The 15,315-nt window shown below is 35.6% G+C and overlaps 1 protein-coding gene across 1 annotated transcript; it reads left to right on the top strand.

Moving 5' to 3' along the window:
• Positions 1-12,023: 12,023 nt before the first annotated feature.
• Positions 12,024-14,970, top strand: LOC122595817 (scarecrow-like protein 13). The gene is made up of 2 exons (XM_043768266.1): positions 12,024-12,193; positions 13,065-14,970. The coding sequence occupies exon 2, from the start codon at positions 13,194-13,196 to the stop codon at positions 14,835-14,837; it is 1,644 nt and encodes a 547-aa protein (XP_043624201.1). The 5' UTR covers positions 12,024-12,193; positions 13,065-13,193; the 3' UTR covers positions 14,838-14,970.
• The last annotated feature ends 345 nt before the right edge of the window (positions 14,971-15,315 follow it).

Raw genomic sequence — 15,315 nt, 5'->3', positions numbered from 1 at the left:
AGGTTGAGAGCATTCTTTCTTTTCAGACATCAAAATCAAAGGGATGCATATTTGGAAATGATGAATGCTGAAAGCACAGTAAGAAGTGAAGAGTGGTATAATCAGTTCCAGAGTCCAATCACAAGAGTGTTGACATTAATTGCTCCTATCAAGTATCAGAACCAAAGACTTGTCCGATTTAGAGTGCAAAGAGCTGATGGTCACATCTATGTTATTCATGAAGAATCTTTTCAATACTTACCAATCTCTGACATCCTCTTTCTCTACAACCAGTATGCTCATTTGATCACAAAGACTCCAGATCAACTCCTTGCTTATGAAGCTCTGGAGAGTCACATTCAGGCTTTAATCAGATATTATGAGTTCAATGATTTCTAGATTGGTTTAGAAAGGAGAACAAGAAGAATCAATCTCACAAGACCAATTCAAAGAGCAGGAGGTTATGAGTTGGATTCTTATCAGATTGGAGATCCAATAGAAGAATTGGATGGATTTGTCCGTGCATCTGATTTTCCCAAGTCTTCAGATGGCACTCTAAAATATTGCTTATTCTTCCTCAGAGCAATTCATGATAATCCTGATCCCAGTGAAAATGAAAACATCCAAATTCAAAGAGAAAGACACATAAGAAGGATCCAAGAGAAAATTGACATGCGACAAAGAGTTAGAGATCTTATTGCTGTCAGAACTATTAGACCAAGAGAAGGAATCATTCATACTGAGACAGGTTCATGGGTTCTTTGGAATCCAAGTCATAAACGAGGTCCTCATAATATTCCTCCAGTTAACTTTCAAGATAATATCAGATTGCCTGATGAACGTCCAGAAGGTGCTAACTGGCATTTCATTCCTAAGAGGTATTGGAATGACTCTTGGAATAGTTACAAGAAAAGAGCTTTTTGGAATTCCATGAAAAATAAACCATCTACATCAAAAGCAGCTCAAGATTACAAGAAAAGAAAGAATAAGAAAAGACGAGCTGAGAAAAGGAGGAGGAACAGGAGGAATTGATTGTAGACAACCAAGCACTAAGGGGGAGAATGTTAAAAATTCAAAATAGTGCTTAGTTGTATTTCATTATCTTTGTAAATGTGTATATGTAATATAAGGTTGAGGGGGAGCTTATGTATTTACTTAGAGTATAAATACCCCTCAAACCTTAACATTTTGTAACCTTTTGATCATACTTGCAAAATATAATTCCAAGCTTTCCACACACACTTCTCTGTCTCTCTCAATACACACACTAAAACACACACATCCACCATTGTTAATCACCTTACTTCCGCACCCGAACACGAACGATTTCTGTAATATTACATCGCTCGCGATTATCTTTTGCTTTTTGTGATTCGCCGAGACTGGTTAGGCAGTATATTGATTCTTTCTGGTCCACTGCTCATGAAGTCATGGTTGTAGGACAGAGTTTTGTACGTGCTACTGTTGAAGGCACAACATTTGATTTCAATGTTGAATCGCTCCGTACTATTTTGCATCTAGGAGCAGAACCAGACGTAGAAGAAGAGGAAGACGTCGAGATGACTTACGAGTTCGAACTTCTTCTTCGCTGCTTTCAGAGAATGGGATTTGTTGGCCAGGTCAAACTTCCTTTTGACAAAAGTGGTTTTCAGGGAAGATGGAGGTATCTGGCGTATGCATTGCTCGTCTGTTTGAGCAATCGCAAGGCTGGCTTTGATCAACTATCTGCACAGATTGCGTCGCAGATGGTTGCATTGGTATATAATCGCCTTTATCCTTTCTCCTGATAATTTTATCAGGAGTTTTTGATCAGATTAATGCTAGGGGGAGAAAGCGATTTCTTTTGTATCCACGCTTTGTGATGGCTATAGTTAGACATTTTTGTCCTGACTTCGTATATGACCAAGGTCCTCGCTACGTTCTTCATGCTTGGCCTTCGCATCTTTTTGCTGATCTTGAAGCCAATACAAGTAATGTGGCTGGTCTTCATGATCCACCACTTTTTGGTCATCTGATTAATCCAAACTATCGATCTCGTCTTGAGAATGATATGTTTGTGGATGATGTTGATGAAGATTCTGATTCTGGTGATTCTAAAAGTTCGGTTGATGGTTCTGATGATGATTCGAGGGATGAGTATGATGGTTCGGATGATGGAAATGATGGAGATGATGTTGATAGTTCTGATGGTTCTACTGCTACACATGAAACAGACACAGATGATTCTGCTGCTGCTGAACGTCGAACTAAGATGATTCACGATATCTCGGTTGTTTCTGAACGCGATCATTCACATCAGTCGTTTGATCAAGAGGGTGTTGTGTTTCATAGAGAGCGTAGAAGCAAGGCTTGTCATGCTGTTCCCGTTCTTTCCGATTCAGCTAACTCCATTCCTGTTGCTGAGATTGATCCTGATGTTGCAGCTCAGCATGATTCTGAATTGCGTGAGATCTTTGAAGATATGGAAGATCCGGTGAACAGAGCAAGTTCGGTTAGTCCGGTGAAGAGGCAAGGGAGTGTTGAACTTCAATATACCAGAATTAAGCGTCGACGTGTTGTTGAAGCTTCTTTTGTAGCAATGCCTGATCCTTCAAAACCAACTGCTGCTGTTGCTCCTATTGTTTCACAAGCACCAGTTTTACGTCCTTTGGTGGCTCCTTCCTTATCTTACCGACTTCCTTCCGATTCGTCGCTTGGTCGTCGTGTTGATCTTTTGGAGACTAGAGTTCGCACTTTGGAGTCTGATCTCACTGATTCTCGCGCCGCCTTAACTTTTTTGATCAACTGGGTCAAGAATCAAGGGGGAGAAGTTCCTGAAGAGATCTGCAGATTGTCAGCGGTTCAACCAAGACGTCAAAGTGACGATGATGATGCTGACAATGCTGACAATGCTGGTGATAGGAATGTTTCTCGCCCAGTTGAAGATAAAGGAAAGGGTGCAGAGATCGAGGGGGAGACAGGAGGTGATATTTCTGCTGTTGGTGCTTCTGGTACAGATGCTGGTCCTTCTGGTGCTCCTCGTGATTCAGGTTTCTAATTTTGTCTATGATAAAGATTTTTAGATAGAATGTATAATTGATTGTGTGTAATAAGTTATGACATTTTGTGTAATGAAAATGTAATATATCTTATTTCAATACAAGTACATTTCATCTTTATTATAATTGTCATGATTATTCTTTCTATTCTGGTGTTCATTTTGTGTAAATTTAAATAGATGATCCAGATTATACAGATTTATTCTTTGATGGTGATGAGCTCGAGGAAGGCGAATTTGTTCCTGAGCCAAATCTAGACATATTCAAGAAACCTTATGGGTTTGATGAAGTATGGGACTCAATTCCTGAAGATCCATCGATTAAAGAGAGTAGAGTGTTGGATCAGAAGAGATTAGATGTTCGGGAAAGAATGCTTCAAGTTCCATTCAGCAGCCAAACTCAAGTTCTACATTTTATTGTGTATGCTAAGAATGGTGACGTATTGATTCCATCTGATTATGAGATTAATGTGACAAGACCATTCAATCCAAATGATTTTCCAGTTCCTCTCAGAGATGATGATTCATTACATATGGTTGATCGACATGTTCTTGAGAAATGAGTTAATGAATGGATAGTACATAGGGAAACATGGAAACCAAATCTGTATTGGACTCATATCTCAGACAAAGATGCTGCAAAGTACAAGACAATCATCTGGAGTTGGTTTTATGATGATGAACTGAAGTTATTTGTTCTTAAAAGACCAGAAGGTTGTCAGTACTTAGCGTGGTGTGAGAGACATTTCAGGAGTTTGTGTGAAGAAGATTTACATGAGCTTGGAAATAACTGGATTATCAATCCAAGCGATGATGGCTTAGCTGATGTTGTTGGTAAGAATCTCAGAAATGATTCTGGTTGAGGAAGAACATGAAAGATTCTGATAAACCACAGTTTAAGATTGAGCCAAGATCGAAGAAAAGAGTGGTCAAGCCAGATAAAACAGTTGAGTATGTTCAACATGATATTAAGTGTATGATCCAGGTCCCTGCCAAGAAATGGGCACAAGATGTCTTGGACAAGATGGATAATTGGGAAATTGATCGAAATTCTAGTGAAGCTAAGATGTATGCAGACTCAAAGAAGAAGATTTTGTTGAGAAGAGTTTATGATCCGATGCAGCTGGTTAACTTCTCAAGAAATGATCTGAGAAAGTTATACGATACAGAGTGCTCATTCTTGCCATTTTGGAAGCATGAAGAAAGTAGATATCGTAAGATACTTCAATTCTGCTTACATGAAGATATTCATGCAAATAGCAAAAGATTGTTGTTTGATGAATGATCAAATTTTAAAGACTAAAGAAATCGAAGGTGCTGCTGTCAAGGGGGGGTTTGTTGATGCACGTTGATGTGACAACAGCAACTTAGATTTGATATGTCGTTCAGATTAAGACATTATGTTATTTTATGTCGTATCTATATATGTAATTGATAGATTATGGACTTTATGTTTTGGTAATGATCGATTACATGTTTTGGTGTTATATATATATGTTATGTATGATGTTTGTTATGTGTTATGCAAGCACAAACATAATATGTGTTAGGATTCCTTGTTGATGAAACACTAAGGAATATAACTAAGTCTTATATCTAACGAAGATAAGGTATATCTTCGTTAGAGGCAAACGAAGATAAACTTCGTTTGGTACAAACGAAGATTAACTTCGTTACATGGACTGGGCAGCTAAGTTCGTAAGAACAAAGCCCAGCAAGCCCAGTTCGATCTGAAACATATATATACGAATAAATACCCTAAAATGAGGTATCATATTTGACATACACGTACTCCAGATCACTAAGTTCATTCTATAGCTTATAGAAACGAATATAGCATCATACGGCTGATTATCTACTTGATAATTAAGCGATATACACGTTAACTAATCAAACTAGTTATCTCGTGAGGATTCCGCACTCACGAAATAATAATAGACGATCTCGAGAGCGATCTGTAGCTATCGAGGGACTCACAATAGGTAAATGATTACTCAGGTTGAGGGGCTAATTGTGATAATTAACATAACTGTATAGTTAGCCTATAAATAACCCCCTCCTATCTAAGTAATCATAACTTTAGAACCATTTTGTAACCTTCACCAATTCACATTAATCCCAACTTTCCAATTTCACACACTTTCTCTCTCAAAACACACACAAACACCAATAACACATACTTACCAAAACCGCCATTGTTGACCTGAATTCAGTGCTAGAAATCGTGTTATGACATCTACCAGTCTACGATCCTCATCTGACCAGTGGTCTTCTGGCTTTTCTCTAGAGCCTCTTCTTCTAGTTGGATCAAGAAGAAGACTTACCCCGAGAGACATGGGTCTATATGGTCCATTCATAAGGATTTTTAACATATACCTCTCTATCCCACCAAAATGCAGCAGCATTCTGGCCTTCCATATCCCAAACGTTTCACCATTCCCATCAAATTTGGGAACATGAGTATTTGTGTAATGGACATGGACGTGGTTGGGGGCATTAGGAAGAGGTGGAGAAGGAAGATTGGTATTCACAATTTGATTAACACTTTGATGAGGTACAGTATTGTTAATATTAATGTTTTCATCATGACCAGAACCGTTCTCACCTTCACTAGTAGACATCCTAGCAGATCTAGGCAATTATAATAGTCTTCTGCTCTGATATCACTTGTAAGTCCCAACTTAAGAGATGGTACTAGCTGAAGACACCTCTATGTCAATGGTGAGAATTCTTTGCATTATAAACACTGAACTGGAGACGACCAGTTACAGTGAATGTATACCAAGTTCTTGGTTAGATTACTTAAATGGTGACAATAAGTAAATGACAATGCAATAAGTAAGTACAATAAAGTAAATATGGTGAGACCAAGTTGTATTTTTCAAATGTATTTTATTTATTGATGTTAAATAAAATACAAGGTTGTTGCGGAACCAAGATAATACATAAATGTAAATATCGTAATAACCTATGAAATACAATTGATCTATACAACACTTAAAGTTGTGAAGTGTTCCTTTTTACGATTGAGAGAATATTGCACAAGTTCACCAAGAATATTGCAAAAGTCTAAAAATGCAAAAGTTATATTCTTGTTGTGCAAAGACCTCTATTTATAGATAAAGTTGGTATTGTGATTCCAACTTTCTCATATAGATATGGTTCACAGCATTTAAGGAAACTAGTTGAATTCCTTTGAAATGCTTGATAAGGTAAATCAAGATGTTACTTTATCCAACCTGCTTTATGTACTTTTGTACTTTAATCATAGACAAATGATATTGTCTACATAAAACTACATAAAGGAAAAAGGTCTTCCTCGTAATTAGTGTAAAGCATTGTAAAGGCTTTAAACTGATGCTCTCCAGTTTCTATCTTAATAGAATGTCAACTGGGCTTCGCTGCCATCGTTATTTTCTATCTTCCATTTGTTGTCTTCGACTTCAATTGGAACGTCTTCAAGTTTGATCAGATCTCAACTGGAGGAAGTCTTCAGTTGCATTAACTGTACATCGCAACTGGACTTTAATATATTTCTGGACAAATCTTCTGGTCTCCAGATGCAACTAGAGACTGGCCAGTTTTAGTCGAAACTGGACTTAACAAAATGGCAAAGAAACTTGAGGTAGGAAGTGTATAGACCAATTATGTTTCCTAGCAACTTAAAATGCCCTTTTTTGCTTCTTACAAGACTTCAATTTTGACAATGAGACTTCTGTCTATGCCAATCAATTGAGGTGTCAATGTTGAGTCATTTACTTATGAAGAGTCGATTCAGCTTAGGTTGTATCTATAGCCGGTCAAAAGTCGCCCGAAGTTTATATCTAATGCATGTAACTTCCTAAGATGCCTCATTCTGATTATTAGATTAGTTATTGAGATAATATATAGTTATTTTTGTGATCATATTAAAAACAGTAACCATTTACAAAGTTTTTGAGATGAAGTTTTTCAAGTCAACCAAACCCAGGCTAACCCATTTTGACATATACCCATTACCCATTTTGTTTCCCATGCCTATCAACATTTCCATATTGCTCCTCCACTAACCGGAAATATTATTTTTTCAGTGGTATTTGAAATCTACTGATGTAGATGAAGTCATTCCGGTGAGTGCCAAATATGGTCATGGTGTTGATGATGTGAAGGACTGGAAACTATCAAAACTTCCTCTTTGACCAGCATATTATCCTAGATCCTAAAGAAAACATGCTCGTGATGCTGACCTCTCAACATTCAAACCAATTTCTGAAGATGCTGCTCAGATCCAGAACAAGCGTGAAAAGGATCAATATAAGCACTACATGAAGCATAGATCCAATCCAGCCAAAATAATAGATATTGATGTGATAAAGGAGGATGGATTGAAATTGTTTGACTTGGTTATTAAAAGAGAAGAGAGAGCAGCTGAATAGCACAATCAGGTTTTAGTGCACAAATTTGGGAGTTCTGAGCATAGATAGAAGTCTTAAATGAATGCACTATTTCAGAACAAATAGGGGAATTTGTTGGGTCGAAATTCAACCAAGTATGATTTGTTCAGAAATAGCTGAAGTTCAGTGAAGGTACTTGTACAAAATTCTGAAGCAGTTTAGAATTAGTTCACTGAAGCTTCACTTCAGATCAAGATTAGCCCAAGCTAAAGACATTCATTCTAAAGTCGAAGACTGAAGAAAGAGAATCATCTCAGAAACAGAGCTTAGAGAAGATTCTATCAGATCGAAGACTGAAGCATCTCAGTGTTAAGTACTTACACTGATTACGAGGAAGTCTTTTTACTTTATCTCTCTTTACCCAGTTATTTCCACAACACTTGAAAAAGTGATAAATTGAGTAAAATGTTGGGAATAAAGTGTGAATCATCGCATCAAATGACTTTCACACTTAACCTTAACACACACATTTAAGGAATCAGTTTGAATTCCTTAAAATGTATCCCAACCACGTATTGTACGAACAAGTCCACATCAGCTTCGACTTTGTCTTATAAATACAAAGCTTCTCACAATTTGCCAGTTGTTGGAACTTTTGACATTGCAACTTGTGATATATACTCTAAGTAATTCTTACGAGTATTTCCAAGTTATTAGATCACTCGTATTTTAAGGTTGTTCAGATATCTTCACACTTGTGATTTTCTATGTTCCGCAAAAACCTTTGTATTTGTTTATATTAATAAATCAAATACATTGAAAAGTACATCGTGTCTCAATGTTACATACTTTATTATATATTATTTAATATCTACATCTGGATCGCATTCTTAACTGGTCATATTCCAGGTTAGAATTGCTTGCCAGTCAGGTTTACTTGTCATTTATCTTAATTTGGGACTCACAAATATATAGATAGATAATAAATATATAAGTTAACCGGTAATAGGTTAATGTTTTTGAAAAAAAAAACGGTTATAGGTTAACTGGTTAATAACCGAATTTTGTTTTGAAACTAAGGATCAGTTCCTAACTGATGGTTAATGGTAACCAATAACCGGTTTGTACGATACCGGTTACTAACCGGTTAGGTTAACGGGTTACTTATCGTGTCGGGAAATTAACCGGGTATTTTGTACCCTCTTAATTATCACAGAGATTCAAAACAGGGTATATACATTTAACTCATAAAGATAAATTTGGAGATGGGGTGAGATAAAAGACGGTTTCTTTTGTCTTTTCCTATAATACCTTTCAATCTCCCAACAACTATAAAAAAACTCCCTAAATTCATTTCTAAAAAATCCATAACCCTTGGATGACAATTAAAATTAAATTTTAAACCTTAGATTGTTGGCTTACATCACCTACTTTTTTAAAATTTATTCCTTAAACTTACTAATTACTAAATACTAAATTACATACCTTATAACTTTTTTAAGATTGAGTTGATATGAAATTATTATTTTTTATATATGAATGTGGTATATTATCTATATATTAATTAGATAATAACTAAAGAAAACTTAGATAAATATTTATCTATTGTATTTTTCTGTGTGGTTAAACGTGATTATTCTTATTGATATATTTTAAGAAAATAAATAATTATATTATCTAGATAATGATAGTAAGTAAGTAAGTAACTGCTTAGTGCCGCCTTCTGCGGGTTTTGAGCCCCAATACCTCGACGGTGTATGGGGGAGGTTAAGATGTAGGCAGACCTTACCTCTACCTAAGTAGAGAGACTGCTTCCAGTTTCTACCTAAATGGTAGAAAAGGCTCTCCAACCTTTGCATGGGATGAGGATCGAACCCATGACCTCTGTCTCCAGATGATCATTATCTAGATAATGATGCATAATTTTTATGTTCATATATTACCTAAACCTATATTTATCTTAATGAAAGTTTGAGTATGTTTTAGAATATTTTTTAAAAATCAAATTGAATACCTTTCTTTGTTGGGAAAATTTCATTAAAAGGTAACCTATTTACACAAAATTCCTATTATCGAAATTAGGTCGGTCAAAGTCAAGTGCCACGTCATCAAAGACGTGACATCGATGACGTGGCACTTAACGAGCTCCGTTTGTCAAAATTAATTATATACCCTTTATTAGAAATTTTTTGAAAATAGGATTCTTTCAATAGATGAAAACAAAATAGATTACCTTTAATAGGAATTTCGTGTAAATAAGTTAAATTTTTATGGAATAAACCCTTATTTATTTATTTATTTTTAGATAGTTAGCTTATGACTTTTTAATTCTTTGTCTCATATTAGATTTTTACATACATATGAATGAACCCAACATATTATTCTCATACAAGTAAATGTTAAATTTTTGATGTGTTCATAAATTATGATTTAATTGTATCATTATGATTATTTTAGTTATTGTTTACATTTTAGACTTTTAGCGTGATTAGGAGTGTGCACATGCAATATACGTGAAAGGAATGTGTTTAAAATTCTAGCAATTAAGGACATGTGACTAAAATGTCAGAGTGATGATAATCTGAAATCTATGATAATTGTGTTAGATAGGAAGTTCTAATTATACTATGTTATAGAGTTGGTTTTTCATCTGAATTAGTTTTACATATGTTGTTATGTTAAGTCTTTAATTTGAAATAGTATATTCAATTTTGGTTTAAATTACTTTTAATTTGTTTTGACTAATTGACTTTGCACTAAATGGTATTAAAATAGTAAACACATGTATTTATAAATTTAAATTTTAAATAACTATTTAAGACATAAATAATGTTAGATTTAGATTAGTTAGCTTTTTTGACGGTTTGATAGATACTTTTATTCATATTTTTAAGGAAAAGATACATAAAAAGGTAACTTATTTACCTAAAATTCCTAAAAAGGAACATATTTTGTTTTCGTTTATTTAAAGGATATAGTTTTGATTAATTTCCTAATAAGGGGAAGATCGTTAGTTTTAGACGCCAGTCAGCCGTTAACATCGTTAGTTTGTTTATGTGGCATTACTAAAGCAACTATTCATCTTCTTCTCCCCATTTCTACTCTATCCGCTGCCCCCCCCTCTGTATCACCACCGCCGTCTGGCCCCTCTCCCTCGCCGGAAAACAGATCTGGCAGCCACGTACCGCCCTACCATCACCACCCCATGACAGTCCAGGAAGAAGAAGGAACGTTCAAGCTTCTAAACAGGTCGTTACAGATCTGTCGATGCTTAGTTTTCATGTCGCAAACCCTAAAAATGGTTCTCACTTGTTCCTTACCCTCCTTGACGATTATGGAGTCGAGTGGTGGCGGCTGGAAGTCAAACAGAAGCAACAACGACAGAGTAGCAGCGGCGGCGGCGAACCAGTGGTGGTGGTGGAGTATCTGGAGTCTAGAGTTGAAGAAAACCCTAAAGGGTTGTTTGTGGTGGCTGCCGGATTTATTTCCCGGCGAGGGAGAGGTGGCAGGCGGTGGTGCTGCAGGGGGTGGTTGCCGGCGGATGAAGTGGAAGGGGGGAGAAGAAGATGAATAGTTGTTTTAGTAATGCCACATAAGCAAACTAACGTTGTTAACGGTTGACTGGTCTCTAAAACTAACGATCTCCCCCTTATTAGGAAATTTATGAAAACTGTATCCTTTAAATAAACGAAAACAAAATAGGTTTTCCTTTTTAGGAATTTTAGGTAAATAGGTTACTTTTTATGTATTTTTTCCTATTTTTAAATTATATATTTTTCTAGTTACATGACCGATTCAATTAATTAATATTTAATGGTTTCATGTTTATATTATCATTGTGGTTATTTTTTCTTCTTTTATTTTCATTGTTATGTATATATATATACACGATCGAACTCTAAATATATATTTTCGTTTGATACCCGGGTTTGTAAAAATGTATGGATATGCAACTTATTTGTTGCGCTGATATTATATGTTCATTGAAATTTGAAAGTACTCGCGAAATTAGTTTTTATTTCAATTAGTTGATATAGTCCATTATCGTTTTCAATGCCAGAATGAAGTAATGATTCACATGTATTTTTTACATTATTTTCAATTAACTTAATACCCTTAAACTTTTAGTATGATATGTAAAAATTTATTAGTTCATAGATAATTATATAAATATATTGGATATGTTTTATAAATAGTTATGGATGTATATAGCATTATAAAATATTAAAATATTATTAATTAGATATGTTCATCCAGCGTAATAATCCAGATAATAATCTAGTTTAATTATTAAATTAATAATCCTTTATTTAATTACAATAATACTATAGTCATTTTAAACCATTAATCAAATAATTTAATAGTTAAGATTAAATGTAAAGAATTCCTAAAAATTCCTAGCTTTTAAGGGTCTAATATAACTTTCTTACTAAAATGTCCTCTTATCCATGGCTCCAAATCTCCAAGTATCTCCACCCAAATTAACCAATCATATGCACCCAAATGAAATACAAAGTCAGAGAGTTCAAGGCAACCCCGTGGTTGGTACCTGGTAAGGAGAATGATATTATAATATAGTAACAAGGGTATTTTAGTACACAGAAACAAGGTTTTTTTTTTTTCTCTCTCATTACTTTTACACCATATTTATGTACCAATTGTCATAACCATCTAGAACTACACAATCATTCAACAAAAGTCACTTACAAAATCACAATTTTTCTCATCATCTGATATCAGAATACATAGAAAATAATCAAACCCCTTTGAAATTAAGACGGAACCATCAACATAACCCGCATAGGTATGTTTACTTTTACTTTGACAACATTTAATTTTACATTTATTTAGACAATTCCAATGATTTTTTCCCTAAATAATAATAATATTTAGAATCTTTTTGTGTTTGATTGTTTAATTTGTTTAGCTGGTTTTAGGATATATATCTATACTATATATATATATATATGGCTATGTTATTAGAGGTGGAATTTTTTAATTTATTTTCTAAAGAGAATCTTGTAGTCAACGTTTCATCTTATAATCTTAGTTAAGGGAATTTTGTCAAATTGAAACAAGTTAAATGATTTGTGGTGTTAATTCCTAATGGATTATATCGTTTGGTTGTTTTTTGATTCAAGTTAATTTAATTCATAGAGAACAAAGGGTATCCGACCCATTTTGCCAGAGACCCGTTTTACCGTGAACCTCTGTTGACACAAGGGTACATATTTTTCTTCTAAGATTGGAACTTCAGACACCAAACTCAAGCTTTTACCACTAGGCCTCCACCCGTGTGGTTAAGTTATTTTCTTCTTTTCAATAGATGTCTCCTTTTTTAAATTAAGCTTATTTAGATACCTGGTGCTGACATCATATTTCTGCCAAACGTTTGAAGACAATTGTTATAAATGATAATTGTTTTCTTAGAATTTCATGTTAACTTTGTATTTAGATTATTAAATTGGATAGTTTGTGCTATCATCAAGCTTGTGGATCTATCCCACTGGAATTAAAATGTCTTTTTGAGTCTGTTTATTCTATATTGTTGTTGTATGTATACAGCTGAATGCTGATTTGATGTTTATGAGCCTATACTAGTTAATGAATGTGTTTCTATATCTGTCTGTTGCTGATCATATGTTCTGATATGATGAATATTTTGATAACTTTAGGGAAACTCAAGCATTGGTGCAGCAAATCCTTATCATGAGTGTGATTCTTAGTGAATTTCCCCAATAGAGATTCTTGTGGGTTAATTTAATAGCTAACCGTCTTGTGGGACACATTGAGTATTTTTTTAGATGCAAACATCCCAGAATAATCGAAGATCGGGAGCAGCCATACATGGTTTGTACCAACAACCAGACCACATTGAACCTTTTTACTTAACAGGTTCCCATTTCCAAGTATTGAACAACAGTAGCTATCCCGTCGACACAATTACCAGTCGACAGCAAGAAACCTCTGTTGTATCATCTCAGACCATCAATGAACAATTCTTTACCTTGGAATCATCACCAGCTGTAGAATATTCTGTTTATAACTCCCCATATGGTGGTAGTGTGTCAGCAAATAGCCAAAGCCCCTTTTCTCCTCAAGGGTCTTCTCAATCATGTTTGTCAAATCTACAAAACTCCCCCGAGAACACTTATGGGTCTCCCATTAGCAGTGGTGTCGAGCAGGCTCTTAAAGAAATGGAAATTGAGCTATTAGGTCCTGGATCTGATTTTGAAGATGGATCCATTACTAGCTCTTTTGATACTGTTACCAAGTACCATAGGATCCTGCAGATGGATATTTCAAGTTTAGATGTGAAGCAATCCCTAATTGCCATTGCTCATGCAATGGATGATGGTGCCAAAGAAGAAGCACAAGCACTCATGGAAGCTTTACAAAGTAAGGTATCTGTGACTGGAGCACCTATTGAACGTTTGGGTGCATATATGTTAGAAGGCCTACGAGCTAGACAGTTATCTTCAGGAAGCCTAATCTACAAAAAGCTAAGGTGTTATGAGACGAATCCAAAAGAGCTCATGACCTATATGTCAATCCTATATGAAATCTGTCCTTACTACAAATTCGCCTACACAACAGCAAATGTAGTCATTAAAGAAGCCATGCAGTACGAGAGCCAAGTCCATGTCGTTGACTTTCTCATAGCACAAGGAAGCCAATGGGTTGATCTCATCAAAGATCTAGCCACGCGGCCCGGTGGTCCCCCAAAACTTCGTGTCACAGGTGTTGATGATGGTGACTCATCTTATGCCCGGGGAGGTGGCCAACAAATTGTTGGTCAAAGGCTAGCTAAGGTTGCTGAAGAGTACGGGGTGCCTTTTGAGTTCCATGCAGCCGCTATTTCAGGAAGTGAGGTTAATTGGGGGAACCTAAAGGTGCAGCCGGGTGAAGCATTGGCAGTTAACTTCCCTTACATGTTACACCACATGCCTGATGAGAGTGTGAGCACGACTAACCATCGCGACCGGTTAATCCGTCTGGTTAAAAGTCTTGCTCCAAAAGTTGTGACCCTCCTTGAGCAAGAATCAAACACCAACACCTCCTCGTTTTCTAAACGATTTGCAGAGGCTCTTGATTACTACACAGCTATGTTCGAGTCCGTTGATGCTAAACTTCCAAAGAACATAGATATGCCACGGGACGACAGACGGAGGATCAGTGCAGAGGAGAATTGTGTGGCTAGAGATATGGTTAACATAGTGGCATGTGAGGACACGGATAGGGTGGAACGACATGAGCCATTAGATAAATGGAAGTTTAGGCTACAAGCTGCGGGGTTCACGGCTTTGCCATTGAGTTGTTCAGTGATGGCAGCAGCTAAAGAGGTGCTGAAGGATTACAGTGAGTTTTATCGGCTTGGGGAGAAGGATGGTGCGCTAGTTCTTGGCTGGAAGAACAGGCCCATGGTAACTTGCTCAGCTTGGAGGTAAAATTAGGCATTCAGATTTATAGGATTAATTAACGTGTTATAATATATATATATATATATATATAGTAACAGCATGTACTCAACTGCTGTTGTGCAAAAAAACTATATTGATGTAATGTGTTCTTAAGCTTCAACTTGTGGTTGTGTTTGGCAGGCTTAGCTAAAATTTCTGTAGCTATTAAAATCCAAGGATTAATTTTAAGTGAAATGGTAGATGTTTTTAAAAGATGTATCTAATCGTAATTATCAAATGTTTAGGAAAAAAAGTACATCCTCCAGAGTTGTTTTCTAATTTTTCTTATAGTAAACGGATGAGGTTTTTTCGCTTTTGGTTATGGGGATGATAGGATATTTTAGATCTAGATACCTGGAGTCTAACTGGATGTATTATCTGACTATTTATCTGACTAACCTGAAGACAGGTTTTGGATCTTGGAAATCTTTTTAAGAAGGATGACATCTAACAACTAGGTTACGTT

Source organism: Erigeron canadensis, chromosome 4 (assembly GCF_010389155.1).
Source record: "Erigeron canadensis isolate Cc75 chromosome 4, C_canadensis_v1, whole genome shotgun sequence".
Lineage (NCBI taxonomy): Eukaryota > Viridiplantae > Streptophyta > Magnoliopsida > Asterales > Asteraceae > Erigeron > Erigeron canadensis.
The sequence above is the reverse complement of the archived record's forward strand: the minus strand, read 5'-3'. Positions and strand labels throughout refer to the sequence as shown.